The following is a 20,000-nucleotide window of genomic DNA, read 5'->3' as shown; positions in this document are numbered from 1 at the left end:
TTGCCATGGTATCAAGTCGTGATGATTAAGAAGCGGTTTTCCGAGATGCTGAAGAGCGGATTAGATTGTGGAATGGCAGTCGAAGGATCGCTAGGTTTTGCAAAAGTCCCAGTGGGAGGAAATGTGGATGCGTATCTGCTAAATCCTTGTGAAGTTTTCTCGCTAATTAGTATAATGGGAAGTGTAAGGTCCAACACACACACATATGCGCATACATACATACATACATACATACATACATACATTTATACATACACACACACACACACACACACACACAAACACAACCACACACACACACACACACACACACACACACACACACACACACACACACACACACACACACACACACACACACACACATAAACATTCCACCTCGCCCTCATACCCGTATCATTTCCAAGAGAACTCGAACACACACTCACACACAACCTCCCTACGGTCGAAACCACACGGCATTAAGACGGAAAAAACGACCCCGCGGTCCCTCCTCGATACCACGGGTCAACTAAGGTCGTTCTATGAATTACCCTCCGAGTGACCGACGGGTGTGACGATCACGCGTCACTTCGCTCGGGACTTACAATGGCGATTTAACGACAGTCAGCCAGTGGGCGTAAGGAGGCGGTGTGCTGTGTCATCCATCGGCTCTCGATTCGGGCGGACGGAGGCGGGGCTACACAGCCGATCGCTGGCTGCTGACGAAGGGCCCAATTAAGTGGCTTTTGTCATGCAGGCTCAATGGATCATGCACGTGACTGGGTGTGTTGGAAATGGTGGTGTTCAATTAGAGAATTATTAGAATTGCGGTTTGGAAATCATGGATCATTACGTATGTTATATCTCCTGGATATGCTACATGTTGTTTCTGGATACGTGAACATACATACATACATACATACATGCATACATACATACATACACATACACACATACACATACACATACACACACAAACACACACAAACACACACACACACACACACATATATATACATATATATATAGAGAGAGAGAGATAGATAGATAGATAGATAGATAGATAGATAGATAGACACACATAGATAGATAGATAAACAAATGATTCAATACTTTAACAAACAATCGGTGAAAACAACCAGAGATGCATACACACGCACCAAGACATGGCAATGGCATGGTATCGCTGCACTAATTCTGCATACAAAATAACTTGCAAAGTAGATAAAAACAAATACATCTAAAAAACAGTGACCAGCCACAGCAAGAAGTTAAAGACGTTGTAGATACACCAGATAAACTTTTGATCTCTGATAAGTACAGGATTGAGATAACAATGGAAGTAGAATATTTACTAGGGTACCTATGCAGGGAAAAACATTACGGTAGGGTGAAAAAAATATGAGAGAGAGAGAGAGAGAGAGAGAGAGAGAGAGAGAGAGAGAGAGAGAGAGAGAGAGAGAGAGAGAGAGAGAGAGAGAGAGAGAGAGAGAGAGAGAGAGAGGGGGGGGGGTAGGGGGAGGGAGAGAGAGGGAGAGAGAAAGAAAGAGAGAGAGAGAGAGAGGGAGAGAGAGAGAGAGAGAGAGAGAGAGAGAGAGAGAGAGAGAGAGAGAGAGAGAGAGAGAGAGAGAGAGAGAGAGAGAGTGAGTGAGTGTGTGACTGATTGTGTGAGTAAGGGAGATGGATAGATAGAGAGAGAGAGAGAGAGAGTGAGTGAGAGTGACAGAGAGAGAGAGGGAGGGGGAGAGAGAGAGAGATAGAGAGGGAGGGGAGAGAGAGAGAGAGTGAGAGAGAGAGAGAGGGAGGGAGAGAGAGAGAGCGGGTGTAATGGGAATATCCTTATCATCACCAGTAACAACAGCACCGCCATCACAATTATTACGAGCAACAGCAACCCTATCGTCATCATACAAACATAATGAAAAAAATATATAGATATAAAAAGAAACAAGCAAAGAAGAGATTCGAGACACTCCTCCCCCCCTCCCCATCCCCATTCTCCCCATCCGACAAGAAAAAGACCCATACAAACTCGCACAAAAACAATCTTTTGTCACACAATCTGACCACAACAATCTACTTCGCTGGGCCTTCCCTCTCCCTCTCCCTTATGCCTTCGCTTCTCCCTTCCCCCTCTCCCTTAAACCTTCGCTTCGCCCTTCCTCTCTTTCCCTTCCCCCTTCCTTTCCCCTCTCCCTTATGCCTTCGCTTCTCCCTTCCTCTCTTTCCCTCCCCCCTTCCTTCCCCCTCTCCCTTACGCCTTCGCTTCTCCCTTCCTCTCTTTCCCTCCCCCCTTCCTTCCCCCTCTCCCTTACGCCTTCGCTTCTCCCTTCCTCTCTTTCCCTCCCCCCTTCCTTCCCCCTCTCCCTTATGCCTTCGCTTCTCCCTTCCTCTCTTTCCCGCCCCCCTTCCTTCCCCCTCTCCCTTATGCCTTCGCTTCTCCCTTTCCCCTTCCTTCCCCCTCTCCCTTAAGCCTTCGCTTCTCCCTTCCTTTCTTTCCCTCCCTCCTTATTTTCCCCCTCTCCCTTATGCCTTCGCTTCTCCCTTCCTCTCTTTCCCTCCCCCCTTCATTCCCCCTCTCCCTTATGCCTTCGCTTCTCCCTTCCTCTCTTTCCCTCCCCCCTTCCTTCCCCCTTCTCCCTTATGCCTTCGCTTCTCCCTTCCTCTCTTTCCCTCCCCCCTCTCCCTTATGCCTTCGCTTCTCCCTTCCTCTTTTTCCCTCCCCCCTTCCTTCCCCCTCTCACTTATGCCTTCGCTTCTCCCTTCCTCTCTTTCCCTTCCCCCTACCTTCCTCCTCTCACCTTCCCCCTTCTCCCACCCTTCCTACTCTCTCTCCCATCCCTTTCTTCCTCTTGTTCCCTTCTCCTTCCCCTACCCTTTCCTTCCCCTTTTTCTCATATCCCCCTCCCTTCCTTTTCCTCGCCCCGCTCCCTTCCCCTTAACCTCCCACACCCCTTTCCTTTCCTCCTCCCACTTCCTTCCCATTCACCCCCTCCACCCCTTCACCTCCTCCACCCCTTCCCCCTCCCCCCTCCCCTCCTCCACCCTTCCCCCTCCCCCTCTTAACAGTCTTTTCGGACAGACAGACACGCTTGCGGTTCAGCCGAAGAAAATTGGTAATCGCGTGTCAGGTGTCACACTCTCTTGTGCCATGACACGTTTCCCCTTTTGGCTTCACATTGCAAACAGCAATTTTAGAAGAAGTCAGTTGCGATTGTTAGATATTAACGCGAGAATTACTATAGTATTTTGATTATGTATTACCTGGTTTCGTTTACTATTATAAATATGATATTATAGATATTATATTCAATGGGGTCACTATCGGTTAAATTTTTTCCCACAAGGAAAAGGTTTTTAACCAAATCCATATTTTTCGTGTTATTGCAAAACACAAATATGTATCAACTCGAAAAGGCATTAGCAATTGCAATCGAAGCGTTCAGATTTTACTGAAATCTTTGAAGTAAACGCAATCATTGAAACTTCTAATTGCTGTGGTCAAAAGACGTTGATCTTAAGCACTTGCCGGACATCACGCCGAAAGATTTTTGAAATGCGAAAATAAATATGTTTAAGTCGAGTAAATTAAATTAACATCTTATTTCACACACGTACATATAAAGACGCGCGCGCGCACACACGCACGCACACACACACACACACACACACACACACACACACACACACACACACACACACACACACACACACACACATATACATATATATGTTTGTTTGTATGTATGTATGTATGTATGTATGTATGTATGTATGTATGTATGTATGTATGTATGTATGTATGTATGTATGTATATATGTATGTACGTATGTATGTACAGTAAGTGTGAATATAATATGTATTTATGTATTATATAAATCCATCATATCAAAACCCTGGAGTTTGGTATGGATATTCATCTTGAAACCAGAATAATGTCTGACCTCAATTAAATTTGTTGTGAAAACCATCAAAAAACAAAATGATTCAGTAAGTCACATCTTGCAATGAACCTTAAGCCTTTCAGCTCCTTCCCCCTCCACCCCCTTCCCCACATCCCTCCCCTCCTCTCCCAACCCCTAAACCCTTCTCCCTCTCTCCCTCCCCCTCTCCCCTTCCAACCTCCCCCTCTCTCCTGCCAACCCCCTTCCCTCCCACCCTCCCTCCCTCCCTCTCCTTCCCCCTTCCCTTCCTCCCTCCCCCTCTCCTTTCCCCTTCCCTCCCTCCCTCCCCCCTTCCCTCCCTCCCTCTCCCCCCCTTCCCCTCCCTCCCCCCTCCGTGTCTGTTGTTGTTGCGCCTCACGTAGGTATGACTGATGAATGTATGAATAAATCCCGCCGTAATCTTAGGTAATCCCTATATATGTACATCCAACCCTGACCTCTCCGACGCCAAAGAGAGGTCACGGCCAGAGGTCATGTCGGCCTTCGTGACGTACAGGTCGAGAGCTTTTGAAAGGAGGGGGAAGGGGGGAAGGGGGGGGAGAGCGTGATGGAGGGGAGATAGAGAGAGATAGAATCCATAAATAAAACGCACAAATATGCTATGAAATCTAACACACAAAAAAAAACTTAAAAGAAAGGACAAAGACAGATCAAACAAACAAAAAAAAAGGAAAAAAAAAGAAATAAACAGAATCAACAAATACAACACCAACAAACAATAAATACAACACAACAAAAATAATACAACCTAACAAGGAAACACAAAACACACAAACCCATACATAAAAACTACAAACAAAGCAAACAAAAATACAAAGCAAACAAAAATACAAACAAAGCAAACAAAAACAAAGCAAACAAAAACACAAACAAATCAAACAAAAATACAAACAAACCAAACAAAACCACAAACAAACCAAACAAAACACAAACAAACCAAACAAACATACAAACAAACCAAACAAAAACACAAAGCAAAAAAACACAAACAAAAACACAAACAAACCAAACAAAAACACAAACAAACCAAACAAAAACACACAAAAAAAAAAAAAAATCAAACAAAAACCACAAACAAACCAAACAAAAACAAAAACAAAGCAAACAAAAACACAAACAAACCAAACAAAAACACAAACAAACCAAACAAAACCACAAACAAACCAAACAAAACACAAACAAACCAAACAAACATACAAACAAACCAAACAAAAACACAAAGCAAAAAAACACAAACAAAAACACAAACAAACCAAACAAAAACACAAACAAACCAAACAAAAACACAAAACAAAACAAACAAAAAAAAAACAAATCAAACAAAAAACAAAAACAAACCAAACAAAAACACAAACAAACCAAAAACACAAACAAACCAAACAAAAACACAAACAAACCAAACAAAAACACAAACAAACCAAACAAAACACAAACAAACCAAACAAACATACAAACAAACCAAACAAAAACACAAAGCAAAAAAACACAAACAAAAACACAAACAAACCAAAAACACAAACAAACCAAACAAAAACACAAACAAACCAAAAACACAAACAAACCAAACAAAAACACAAACAAACCAAACAAAAACACAAACAAACCAAACAAAACACAAACAAACCAAACAAACATACAAACAAACCAAACAAAAACACAAAGCAAAAAAACACAAACAAAAACACAAACAAACCAAACAAAAACACAAACAAACCAAACAAAAACACAAAACAAAAAAAAAAAATCAAACAAAAACCACAAACAAACCAAACAAAAACAAAAACAAAGCAAACAAAAACACAAACAAACCAAACAAAAACACAAACAAACCAAACAAAACACAAACAAACCAAACAAACATACAAACAAACCAAACAAAAACACAAAGCAAAAAAACACAAACAAAAACACAAACAAACCAAACAAAAACACAAACAAACCAAACAAAAACACAAAACAAAACAAACAAAAAAAAACAAATCAAACAAAAAACAAAAACAAACCAAACAAAAACACAAACAAACAAACCAAAAACACAAACAAACCAAACAAAAACACAAACAAATCAAACAAAAACACAAACAAACCAAACAAAAAACACAAACAAAAGTACAAAAGGAAAGACAAGAACAAGAAATCCGATTGCGAGAGAGTCTCCCTTCCGATGCCACCCGCGCTTTGGTTGGGGAATCGGATAGTGAATCGGGTAATGAAGCGGGTGTTTAAAAGGATAGTGAATCGGCTACGGATATTGAATTGAATGCTGAAGCGGGTGTTTAATCGGATAGTGAATCGGCTACGGATATTGAATTGATTGCTGAAGCGGATACTGAATCGAACGCTGAAGCGGCTACTCAGGTACTGAGTCGAATACTGAATCGGATACTGAATTGAATGCTGAAGTGGGTTTTGAATCGCATTTTGAATCGGATACTGAATATCACAAATGATGGGGTTGGATGGTTAGGTATGTGTGATTGTTAGTTTGTGTGCGTGCGTGCGTGTGTGTGTGTGTGCGTGTGTGTGTGTGTGTGTGTGTGTGTGTGTGTGTGTGTGTGTGTGTGTGTATGTGTGTGTGTGTGTGTGTTCGTGCTCGTTTTACATCCTTGATTGAAATATTCTTAAAAAAAACAAAAAACATTCCTATCACATGGCCAAAACCCACTCTCCCTCTACATCAGCCCTAGTAATAGACAAAACTAACCTACAAATACACCTCCTCCTCCTCCCCTCCCTCTCCCCTCCACCACCTACCCTTCCATCTCACCCCCAACCCCAACCCCCCAACCCCTTCCATCTCACCCCCCAACCCCCCCAACCCCTTCCATCCCACCCCACCTCCAACCCCTTCTACTCCTCCCCCCACCCCCCACCCCCTTCCATCTCACCCCCCTAACCCCAACCCCCCACCCCCTTCCATCTCACCCCCACCCCCACCTACCCTTCCATCTCACCCCCCCAACCCCAACCCCCCACCCACTTCTACTCCTTCTGGACTATCATTATGCCTAGCCTCAGGGGCGGGGTGGTAGTTCAGACTACGCTGGTGGTCCGATGGTCAGCTATCTACTACCTGTCGTCTACCGTCGACCATTCTAAGTCTACCATCTATATTGCACTAACTACCGTCTTTCGACTACCACTTATCATTTGTTATTTTATACCTGGAATTTAGAATCTACCATCTATTTTGTGATATATACCATCTACCATTTACAACTTGTTATTTCCTATCTTTTATCTATCATTTGCCAATTGCTAGCTATCACCTGCTACCTACCATATCACCAAGCATCTACCATCTACCAGTTCCCACCTACCACTACCTACCATTTACAACCTCCCACCTACCACCTACCATCTACCACCTACCATCCACCACTTACAGCATACCTCCTCTCGCCTACCATCCACCACCTACCATATACCACCTCCCACCTACCACCCCCTACCTCCTCCCTACCATCTACCACCCACTGATAGGAGAGATTGGTGATTAGAAGTGATTGGTAAACGTCTAGGAAAATAATCAGTTTTTGTCAGTGATTCGGATTGCTCCTTTGGTGATTTGGCAAAAAGTGTCTTCATCTTTTTTCTGCAATAAGATGCAGTTTGATCCGACGGAATCCGATGTTATTTGTGTGTGTGCGTACAAACATATAAACATAAACATAAACATAAACATAAACATACATACACACACCCCCCCCCCCCCACACACACAAACAAACTACCCCCCCCCACACACACACACAAACACCCCCCCCCACACACACACACAAACACCCCCACAACCCTCCACCACCACCCCACCCAAACCCGAAACCCCACACGAAGAGCTAAGTCGATCCAGTTCCCGGAGCAAAAAAAAAAAAAAAAAAAAAAAAAAAAAAGAGTGAGATAACACCTTCTCGTCGTCCAGCCTGCAAGACGTTCCTGCAAGACTTCGCTCACCCAACAAGCTTGTCTATTACGACCACCACCGCTGACAAAGGCGACCTGCACGACCCATTAACAAGGAAGGGTTACAGGCTGGAGGTATGAACTGGGACAGAGTGGGAATATCTTTGGAATTTGTTGATGGTGGTGGTGATGGTGGTGGTTGATGGTGATGGTGGTGGTGGTTGTGGTGATGGTGGTGGTGGTGTGGTGGTGGTGGTGATGGTGGTGGTTGTGGTGATGGTGGTGTGCTGATGGTGATGGTGGTGTTGGTTGTGGTGTGTTGATGGGGATGTATTAGTCTTGCTGGTATATTATAATGACGATAGAGACGACACAGCGGTAGTAATGATGATGATTAGGATGATTATAATGATGGTATATTAGAATCTTTGGTTTGTTGTTACGGTTGTCCTTATCTTAATTATTCTGATCATTATTATTATCATCTTTGTTATCAACCTGTTTGTTATCATTATTTGTGTTATCATCATCAGTAGCATTAGTAATATGTTGTCATCTTTATTAACGTCATTCTTAAAAAGAATATCAGATAAAGAAGACGATTTTTCCTTCTTCTTCTCCACCTTCTCCTTCTTCTTCTTCTTCTTCTTCTTCTTCTTCTTCTTCTTCTTCTTCGTCTTCTTCTCCTCCTCCTTCTTCTTCTGTCGCTACTACTATTACTGTTATTACTACCACTACTACTACTACTACGACTTCTACAACTACAACAACAACTTCTACTACTACAACAACTACAACTACAACAACAACTACTACTACTACTACTACAATTACTACTACTACTTCTACAACAACAACAACAACCAATAAAAAAAACTAATAACAAAACGCCAGAAGACGAAGAAGACTCGACCGACCGAAAGCCTTCTCATCGGTCTTCAACAGCTGATGATGTTGCTTCTATAAGGTCAAACAAGTTATGGAACGAATCCCGTCCTTTGACCTTTGCCGGGGTCTCATCACAGCTCATTTTCCATAGTAATCACCGTGATTAATTGTCATTACGATATGGATGTGGCTAATAATTACCGGGGGATGGGGTGGGAGGGGTGGGGTGGGGGGAAATGTTCGTATGGATACGTTGGCTTTGTCTTTGTTTTCGGGGAATGAAGGCGATATATATATCTTTTTACGCACACGCACACACACACACACACACACACACACACACACACACACACACACACATATATATGTATGTGTGTGTGATTGGTTATTCTGGATTCTATCAACTAAAGTGATTGTTATGTTTAATTTTCTTTTTCTTTTTCCAATTTGATAGTTTTAGAATTTAGAAGAAAAAAAACCTTAGATGCGGTTAATGGAATTTCCTAATCCTATCGAGAAATAATAATTACGAACTTATGAATCTACTTTTGATTTTATAAAACTACAATCGCATATATTTAAATGCTAATAACAAAGCTAATAAAAATCAGCCACTTCCATCAAGCTACATAAAACATATATTAAAAACAAGCTCTGGAATTTTATCTCTCCCTCCCCTCTCCATCCCTCTCTTCTCTTCCCTCTTCCTATATACGTCTTTTCTCCCCTCCTCTTCTCCCTCTTCCTTTTCCTTTTCCTACTCTCTCTCACTTTCCTTTCGTTTATTTCCCACTCGCTCTCCCTTCTTCGCCTCTCCAATTTTCCCTGCTTCCCTTGCCCATTCACTATCCCTCTCACTAATTTCCACTCCCTTCTCCCTTCTCCCACTCACTCTCCTATATTTCCTCTCCCACTTATTCTCACGTCTCCCCTCTCACACTTCACTTTCCCTCCATCCCTCTCCCTCTCACACTTCACTTTCCCTTTCCCTCCTTCCCTCTCCCTCTCACACTTTCCCTTTCCCTCCTTCCTTCCCTCTCCCTCTCACACTTCCCTTTCCCTCCCTCCTTCCCTCTCCCTCTCACACTTTCCCTTTCCCTCCATCCCTCTCCCTTGTCCCCTTCCTCCCTCTCACTTTCCTCCCCATCCAACCCACCCCCCACCCCTTCCCCCTTTCCCCACCCCTCCCCCCTTCCCCACTCAGCTCACCTGGCGTTCCAAGCTTGGACATTAAGCTTCGACATTATTCCTCCTGTTACCCGACTATGGCGTAACGTTTATGTGACGCGGACAAATTTATCGATAATTCCCGAACCTGTTAAGTGTTAGCTAATTTGCATATGGGCGAGTGGGTTAGGTTGTCTCCCGTTACAATGGGTGGTTTTTAGCTTGTCTTTTTTTCTTTCTTTTTTTAGACGACAGGTGGAGAGAGATAGGAAGAGAGGAAGAGAGGTAGGTAGGGAGGGAGGGGGAGGAGGGAGGGAGGGAGGGGAGAGGGGAGGAGGAGGAAGGGAATGAGGGAGAGAAAGAGAGGAAGGGAGAGAGAGAGGGAGGGAAGGAGGAAGGGAAAGAGAGAGAGAGGAAGGGAGGGGTGAGAGAAAGAGGAAGGGAGGAAGGGGGATAGGGATAGGAAGAGAGAGAGAGAGAGAGAGAGAGAGAGAGAGAGAGAATTCATCACAAAAATTCATCACCTTCACCACAACCTCTCACACTCATCACAACTTCATCTCTTCGTATACAACACCGAATACCATTCCTCAAGGTTAAATAATTATCCGGTATAATTACAATCCCGACATATTGAGAGATAATGAGAATTAGCGTTATATGCAACTTTCATAAGTCCCTCATAAGTCTCACAAGACGCTCGGATGGCGTTAATGAGTGTAGAGATGATGAGCGCATGTCCTTACGATTTTAATTAACGCAAGAAAGGAAATAAATCACATACAATCTAAACACCGTTAATCCCTGTGAAAATAACAACAAACCCGCGCGAACGAGCAAATAAATCCGGTGAAAATAACATTCGAGTTTTATTCGCCTTCAACTACAAATCTAAAAAAAAAAAAAAAAAAAAAAAAAGACAGAAAACTACAAAATCACGAGAAGCTGTAAAACTACAAAGGGCAGCGGCGACGGTTCTACTTCTCCTTCTCCGTCGGTAGAAACGTTATCAATAAGCGGCTCGACTGAATTATCGGTGTGTCTTGTTCCTCCATCGAAGCGCCAACAGAAAACGGACACCGACAAAGAAAATGGAAAGTAAAATAACTTGGCGTAAAAGTTTTTTTTTTCTCTGTCTGTCTGATCTAGTGTTTGTTATTTCACAGATGTCTATACATGACAGGCTAGCCTTTGCAGTAGATTTTGAATGTAGGAGATGATGTGTGTGTGTGTGTGTGTGTGTGTGTGTGTGTGTGTGTGTGTGTGTGTGTGTGTGTGTGTGTGTGTGTGTGTGTGTGTGCGCGCGTGTGTATGTATGTATGTATGTATGTATGTATGTATAAATGTATAAATGTATAAATATATATATATACATATATACATATATATATATATATATATATATATATATATATATGGAGAGAGAGAGACAGAGAAAGAGAAAGAGATTGAGAAAGAAAAAGAAAAAGAAAAAGAAAGAGAAAGAAAAAGAAAGAGAAAGAGAGAAAGGAAAGCGAGATCGCATGTGCATATCCGTCAGCGTGTGCATGTGCGTGTGCGCGGCCATGGGCAGTTGGGCACCCCGCGCGGGCATCCCCCCCCCCCCCGAGCCAGACAAACGACCAATACCCCAGAGAACACGCGAACGCATTCCCTCCGCCAAGCCTTTCTCCACCTAATTTGTCAAGGGGGGAAGAGGAGGAGGAGGAGGAGGAGGAGGAGGAGGAGGAGGAGGAGGAGGAGGAGGAGGAGGAGGAGGAGGAGGAGGAGGGGGGGAGGGGGTTCCTCCGCCACGCCCCCGCCTAGGCCTCCTCTGTAGGCTTACCCCCAGGACCAGGCCTACCCTCCTCGCTTTGTTTATCTCGCCAGGTTTGGCTGTGTGGTCGGGGCGGTCAGGGGAATGTGTGTCTTTTTGGAGTCCGACATGGAGAAGGGGCTGGGGGGAGGGGGGGTAGGGGAGGGGTGTTAGCCTCTTAGTGGTCGAGCGTTTGGGGAAGGTTGGGGCTCCGTGCTTGAGGTTTTTATTTTTTGCTTCATTTTTTTTTTTTTTTTTTTTTTTTTTGGGGGGGGGGGGGATTTGCGTAGTATCCAAGTACCATGTTTTTATTCTCCATTTTCTTCTTTTTCTTTTCCATATCTCTCTCTCTCTCTCATTCTTTCACTCACTCTCTGTCTCTCTCTCTCTCTCTCTCTCTCTCTCTCTCTCTCTCTCTCTCTCTCTCTCTCCCCCCTCTCTCTCCTTCCCCCCCCTCTCTCTCTCTCTCTCTCTCTCTCTCTCTCTCTCTCTCTCTCTCTCTCTCTCTCTCTCTCTCTCACTCTTTTTCTCTCTCTCTCCCTTGTCACTGAACGAGGTGATGTAATAACTATCATAACCATAATAATTGCCTCATTTAAAATATCTTATTCATTCCCTTTTTGTCACTCCCTTTTGGGGATTAAAACATTCTCCCCTGCACTTGTTTTTTTTCTACTCCTTTTTTTGTTCATGTCCACAAACGAGTGTCCGCCCATGCCATGTCCCACACCCCTTCCCTCCCCTCCCTCCCTCTCCCTCCCCCTCCTCCCACCCTTACCCCTAAACCCCCATAAACCTATCAAGTTCAAGTGTCAGCATTAGTCCTATCACTGCATTTTTGTTCTGCCGTGTGAACTCTTTAACTAGAACAGAAATTTAGTTATTTTGCATTAAGGTAGAATCCCAATTTCTTTCGCTCACTGCTGCTTAGAATTCTATGAGAGAATATCAAGCAATCACAAAACAAATGCAAATTCGGTTCTCTCATTTTCCTTTCTTTCTCTCTCTCTCTCTCCACAGTATTTCTTTTTCTCTCTATTATCAAAGAAGAGTGTCATCTTTACGACTCAAAAGCTCACGAAGAATCACCCACAGGTTACCAGGTCGTAGCTCGTACCAATACTTGAAGGGGTCTTGACTATCACCCTTCGGTCGTAGGGTCGTGGCTAGTACCAACACTTCAAGAAATCTCCGCTATCAGTCACGACCCACGTGTACCTTTGAGTAGGGCTGAGTTACAATGTGTACTTGAGGTATTCATTCAGTCGTACAGTGCCTGCTTGAGGTATAGTGAGTACTTGGGGTATTCAGAGTTACAGTGTGTATTTGTGTGATTCAGAGTTACAGTGTGTATTTGTGGGATTCAGAGTTACAGTGTGTATTTGTGGGATTCAGAGTTACAGTGTGTATGTGTGGGATTCAGAGTTACAGGTTAGGCTCGACGATTTCAGAGTGTCAGTGTGTACTCGAGATATTCTGAGTTTCAGTTGTGTACTTTTGGTATTTAGGCTAGAGTGTATACTTGGGGTGTTCAGAGTTATAGTGTGTAGTTGAAGTTTTCAGATTCACGCTGTGTACTTAATTTTTTTCCACTGTGTATTTGATGTATACATGATTTCGATGTATACATACGTGATGTTATAAGTTATAGCCTGTACTTTGGACATTTAGAATTACATGTCTAGAACGTAATGCTAAGTCACAGTCTGTACCTGAAGCATTCACAGTTAAAGAGTATACGAACATTAGAGTGTGTACTAAGAGTGTGCTAAGTTCAAGAGTGTAATTCTCCAGTTCAAAGTTTCAACATGTACTTAGTTTTACGTTGCCATGAGCGCATAATATATACTATTTTATAAGGTGTGCATGGTGCCAAGTTACAGTATATGCATACCAAGTACTTTACAACCTAAGCTTATGAAGAAAAAAAGTTTAGTAGGAGGCATTTTTAAAGTAGACTACACATTTAAGAAAACTTTAACAATCTGGAATACAGACGGGCATTTTTTTTTTTTTTCGAAAACCTCCCGTCGTTTTGCCTCTTTGCTATGGAGGCTTCTTACCCGAGTCTGACAATGGCCAATGTAAGAACACAAAATACAACGTACTTAAGCTAAAACATTTGCCGGTTTAGGAAGGTAGTAGAGCTTGCCTTGGCGTATACTTTTTATCTTCTTACTTTTTTTTTTCTTTTTTTTTATCTTGAGAGGGGACCAAATGTTGCAAATTAAACCCGTGCATTGTTAGGGTCAGAGGCGCAAGGGTTTCAGATTTCCTTGATTAAAGAGTAACGCACACTTGCCCACGTCGCAGATGCTTAGAGTTGAGTGAGTCTTGTGTTGCAATCGTGTTTGGCCGAAGGATAATGTTGCAACGGTGTTTTAGTAGCGGTTTGGATGTTGCACGCGGAGGGAACGGAAAACTTTAGTTCCTAAGACTGCATATAAATCTGACTTTCTGAAGTATCAAGAAGACGAGGGTGGTGTGGAAGGGAGTTATGCTGCAGTGGGGGGAGGAGGAGGAGGTGGAGGAGGAGGAGGAGGAGAAGGAAGAGGAAAAGAAGGAAGAGGAAGAAGAAGGAGGAGGAGAAGGAGAAGGAAGAGGGGAAAAGGAAGAGGAGGGAAAGGAGGGGAAAATAAAGGAGAGAAGAGCAGAAGAAGGAGGAAGAGGAGGAAAAGGAGATTGGAAGAACGAGGAAGAGGAGGAGAAGGAGATTGAGGAGGAAGTGTTGATGACAAAGAAGATGAAGAAAGACGAGGAGGAAAAGGTGGAGAACGAGAATAAACTGAAGCGCAAGAAGTGCACAAAGACAAACAAATGTAGCAGAAATAAAAGAAACCACAAAACAAGCTTAGCGCCAATACTACAGAAATAAATACCACATCCGCTCGATGCACCAAAGTCTTATTGATCTACAAGATTTAGAAAATAAAATCCAAAATCAGTGATAGAAAAATATTATTGATGATCAGTCGCTGACGAGTGATGGAAGGAGAGAGAGGAATGATAAAAGAATGAAAATATGTCTAAAGAAAAGAGAATGAACATGATAAATAAAAAAATAAAAAAATGAATAAACAACAGCGGTACGAAAGATAATCTAAATAAAAAGAAACGAATAATAAAAATGAAAAGATCAAAGAAAAAGCGAAACAGCTACAAAACAAAGACGGAAATGAGATGATAATAATCTGAGGAATAAGGAAATATAAACAGAAATGAGATTAATGAAGTGACATCCTCGCGAGCGAAAAATACCGTATGATTTCGTTGGCGTTTCATATCATATCGTTCTGAAAGGTTGCGTAAGTGAAAAGGAATTAATATAAAGTGATAAATAGATGGTTTAGATTACGGGAGTGAGAAAAAGTATATGTAATGTAAAATAATTGACAGAAAGTTTTGATTATACAATAAATAAATAATAAATATAATCTTTAGATTACATAAATACAAAAAAGTAATAGACAACAATGATAAATAAAGAAAGAACATCAATAAGGATGAGAAGATAAAAAGAAAATGCTAAAATAGAAGATTCAAAATAACATCGAAAATTATTAATTAAAGAAGACAGGCCTATACGAGTAAAGGAAAAGGTAATTAATGGAATTAAATAAACGCAGAAGGTGATGATGAAGTTGAAATTGAAAGGGAGAAAAGAACGACAGGAAATGAAGAAAATGAAGGATGATGGTGGTGGTTATGGTGGTGATGGTAGTGATGGTTATGGTGATTGTGGTGGTAATGGTGATGGTAGTGATGGTATTGGTGATGGTGGTAATGGTGATGGTAGTGATGGTGATTGTGGTAATGGTCATGGTGATGCTGATGATGGTAGTGATGGTAATTAATATGATGGATGATGCTCGCAACGGTAAAACAAAAAAAAAAATAAAAAAATAAAGAATAACAGAAAAAAAACAAAAAAATGAACAACCCAACCCCATAAAATCACGAAACATCCCCCATTACAAGCAAGCAAAGTGCAATCGGTGGGGGGGGGGGTGATGTTGCAACCAGCGGAACTCGGGACGTGAGAGAGGACTTCGCAGCGCCCGTGAAATAGGAGCTTCTGGTGGCATCCTAGCACACACGTGGTGGCTACTTCGCTGATTTATGGGCGGGCTGCGGGCGTGAAGAGGTAGGGGGGGGATGGGCGGAAGGGCGGGGGGAGGGGGGTGATTCGTCATCGGACGGGAGATTCTGCGTGATTCTGGTGTCTCTCTCTCTGTCTCTGTCTGTCATGCTATTTCACTCTGACTTCTCTGACTCACTGACTCACATACATACTCACTTACTTAGTCATTCACTATCTTTCTCTTTCTTTCTTTCTCTCTGTCTCTTTCTTTCTTTCTCTCTGTCTCTTTCTTTCTTTCTTTCTATTTCTCTCTCTATTTCTTTCTCTCTCTTTTTTTTTTCTTCTTCTTTTTCTTTTTCTTTCTCTTTCTCTTGCTCTTTCTCTTACTCTTTCTCCTATCCTTTCTCTCTCCCTCACAGTTATGCATGTGCATGTATTGGTAGACATATGCTTAAACACATGCTATATCATATATTAATGTAAATAAGAATACGATACATGCCCTATGCACATTTTCTGGCCTTTGCAAAGAAAGAGAAAAGTAAAACATATGATTATCAATATTGGAAGAAGAAGAAAGAAGGAAAGAAAGAAAGAAAGAAAGAAGAAGAAGAAGATGAAGAAGAAGAAGAAGAACAACAACAACAACAACAACAACAACAAGAACAAGAACAAGAAGAAGAAGAAGAAGAAGAAGAAGAAGAAGAAGAAAGAAAGAAAGAAAGAAAGAAGGAAAGAAAGAAAGAAAGAAGGAAAGAAAAAAAGAAAGAGAGAAAGAAAGAAAGAAAGAAAAAAAAAAATCCCTACTAAAACTAATGTACACTTCCATTGAGAGTCTCTTGGTGACAAGGGTACTAATAAAAGTTCATTCACAGGAATTAAGACTAATAACCAGTGTGCAAATTGCAATTCTACGAAGCTCTTGGTTCGTTCGTAATTATATGCATTGTATACTTTCACCTTTGCAATGCCGAATATTAGTCTCAAACTACGACAAAAAAAAAGAAAAAAAAAACTCAAAAGAAAAGAAGGGGTCAATGATTTGCGTCACGTGATAAATTTTTTTCCCCCATCTTTTAAAAAACGAATTTACTTCCATATATCATTTTCCTTTAAGAAAAAAAATGGAAGAAGTTTTTTTTTCAAAAAGAAAGGAAACAAAATACAACAATGTTTTATCATTAAACTGTGAACAAATAATTTCATGGTTACTGTGGCGGTACAGCTGAGGTGACGAAGCATTTATCAACAACCGGAAGTCAACGCTGATGTTGCTGTCACCACGTCCTTTGCAATTGTCTGCCTACCCCGCCCCCTTCCTTCTCCTTCCCCTCCCCCGACCCCCCCCCACCTCCATTCATTCTTCTGTTGCCTTTAGACTTAGTACTGTAAGTTAAGGTGCTAGTCTGTGTTTGTGTGTGTGTGTGTGTGTGTGTGTGTGTGTGTGTGTGTGTGTGTGTGTGTGTGTGTGTGTGTGTGTGTGTGTGTGTGTGTGTGTGTGTGTGTGTGTGTGTGTGTGTGTGTGTGTGTGTGTGTGTGTGTGTGTGCGTGTGTGTTTATTCGTTTGTTTGTGTGTTTGCTTTCTTCAATATTTTGTCTTATTACCTCCCTTGCTTTCTCTTTATCATTCTGTCCTCTCAGCATTCTTACCAAGCGTCAGATGAAATCAGCCACGTCAATTACCTGGAATAGAAAATACAAGTGTTAAACAAAAATATTAAACAAAAGATACATGTTCATTCAAATATTCATATATGATATGCATAAACAAAATTTGATATATATATATATATATATATATATATATATATATATATATATATATATATCCAGCACAGCAATAAATCCACATACCCTTAACCTTACATCAAACCCCCCAGTCATAAAGCGCCCCCACGACCCCTCAAACCCCCCTAAACCCCCGCAGCAAACCCGTTATAGCTAGAGCACCACCCCCCCTCACCCCCCCCCCACCAACCCCCACCAGGAGATAATGAAGACCTCACGATATCGCTTTCGCAGAGTCGTCGAGGGCGAGATGTTCGAGAGACACGTAGGTGATAACGAGAAACACCTGGACGGCATCGTTGTGGTCTTGACTTCCTCTTTTCTCTTTTCTTCGCCTCTTTCCTCTTTCTTTTTCCTCTTTTCTCTTTTCTCCGTCTCTTTCCTCTCTTTTTTTGTCCTCTTTCGTTCTCGGGTTTTCGATTTCTTTTTTTTAATTCTAGTTGTCGCCGATTTGGAAAGGAAAATATTTGTTTTCCTGTGTCTCTCTCTCGATCTTTATTCTTTAGTTTTAGCTCGCTCGCTCGTTCTCGTTCTCGTTCTCCTTCCCTCTCCCTCTCCCCCTCCCTCTCCCCTCCCCCCCTACCCCTCCCTCTTCCTCTCCCTCTCTCTCCCTCTCCGCCTCCTTCCCTTCTCCCCTCCCTTGCTCTCTCTTTCCCTCTCCCTCTCCCTCTCCGCCTCCTTCCCTCCCCCTCCCTCTCCCTCTCCCTCTCCCTCCCCCTCCCTCTCCCTCTCCGCCTCTCCCTCGCCCTCTCCCTCTCCCTCGCCCTCTCCTTCTCCCCCTCCATCTCCCCCTCCCTCTCCCTCTCCGCCTCCTTCTCCCCCTCTCCCTCGCCCTCCTCCTCCCTCCCAACGTCACCACACTTCCTTCCTCCTTCCTTTCTAAGTTTAACCTCCGCCTACCAACATGCAAGAGGCCGGAACCAGTTAATAAATATTAGCTTCCCCTTCTTCCTCTCCCCCCCCCCTCCCCGCCCCCATCCGCAAAAAACGCGACTCATATTAGAGGGTTTGAGGGAGAGGGGGAGGGGGGAGACGGGAGGAAAGAGGAGAAATTTTAAGGGGAGGTAGGTATGTGTCTGCTTTCGGTGTCCCTCATTCCCTCTCTCCCTACCCTCTCCCCCCACCCTTTCTTTTTTCTTTTCCCTTTTCTTTCCTCTCTCCCACTCCCTTTCTTTCTCCTTTCCCTTCCCTTCCCTCTCCTTCCCTTCCCTTCCCTTCCCTTCCCTTCCCTTCCCTTCCCTTCCCTTCCCTTCCCTTCCCTTCCCTTCCCTCTCCTCCCCTCTCCTCCCTTCCCTCCCCTTCCCTTCTCTTCATTCAGTCACTATAATCCATCACATGGCGGTCGGATATAGTAGTTTAATTACAATTTATATCATATAATTACAGTTTACGTAATGAATCTATCAAACAAAAAGTAACGGAAATTTCTCGTCTCTAATGCGTAATTATGTGAAAGATTATCAATTATACATGCATATGTCTTTCTTTTCTTTCTTTCTTTCTTTCTTTGCAATGTCATTTCCCAATCGCTTCCTGTTTCTATATTTATTTATTCATTTTCTATTTCTTGGATTTCCTGTCGCCACGTCGGTAAAATCCTGTTCACATTTGCAAGACAATGAAAAGAAGTCTTTGTTAACATAATTAAAAGGCCTCTGCTTACATATTCTATTTTCACTCAAAACGTTCGAAACCAAGACTAATATCTATTAAAAAAGAAGTGAAAATACATACACATACACGCATATATATCTATATCTATATCTTTCTCTTTCTCTCTCTCTCTCTCTCTCTCTCTCTCTCTCTCTCTCTGTTTGTGTGTGTCTTTGTGTGTGTCTCTCTCTGTTTGTGTGTGTCTTTGTGTGTGTCTCTCTGTCTCTCTCTATCGTATAATATATATATATATATATATATATATATATATATATATATATATGCATATATGTATAAATGTATAACTGTATATATGCATATATGTATATATACGTGTACACACACACACACACACACACACACGTATATATACATAAATATATACATATATTTATATATACATATATATGTATATTTCTATATATAAATATACATACATACATACATAGGTGACTTATAAAAATCTTAATATACTGTAGTCTCAAAGATAAGGCCCATCCAACTCCCCCCCCCTTCCCCGTCCCCTTCCCCCTCCCCCTCCCCTTCCCCTCTCATCGCGGAGAAAGAATTCCCGCTGTAACTAAACCCCCAGAGTGCGGGGTGAATTCCCTACCCATGCCATATAAAAAGGCTATAACCACTATATCTTTTTAAACTCAAAGAGAATGATAAGGCACAGACAAGAAGGCGGGGGTAGGGGGTGGGGGGGAGGCAGCAGCTGACTAAACGGAAGTTTGGGCGAACCGTCGGAAGTAGGATGATTTTTGAAATGAAGTATTAGTGAGAATATATACACGC

General features: G+C 42.4%; 2 protein-coding genes across 2 annotated transcripts in view; both read right to left on the bottom strand.

Annotated features, from left to right (window-relative positions):
* LOC122264021 (uncharacterized) overlaps positions 1-20,000 on the bottom strand; it is a 170,720-nt gene that overhangs the window by 29,718 nt on the left and 121,002 nt on the right. The window lies entirely within an intron of this gene.
* The window catches only part of LOC147472196 (uncharacterized), a 31,461-nt gene continuing 19,695 nt past the window's right edge, over positions 8,235-20,000 (bottom strand). The window contains 3 exon segments of the mRNA XM_086554106.1: positions 8,235-8,537; positions 15,994-16,128; positions 18,683-18,857. Of these exon segments, the coding sequence (XP_086410232.1) occupies positions 8,250-8,537; positions 15,994-16,128; positions 18,683-18,857 (598 nt within the window). The 3' untranslated portion in view covers positions 8,235-8,249.

This window comes from Penaeus japonicus, unplaced genomic scaffold, assembly GCF_977035675.1.
Source record: "Penaeus japonicus unplaced genomic scaffold, GWHDUDI00000001_assembly GWHDUDI00000003, whole genome shotgun sequence".
Lineage (NCBI taxonomy): Eukaryota > Metazoa > Arthropoda > Malacostraca > Decapoda > Penaeidae > Penaeus > Penaeus japonicus.
Note: the sequence above shows the minus strand (reverse complement) of the source record. Positions and strands in the feature narration are given on the sequence as shown.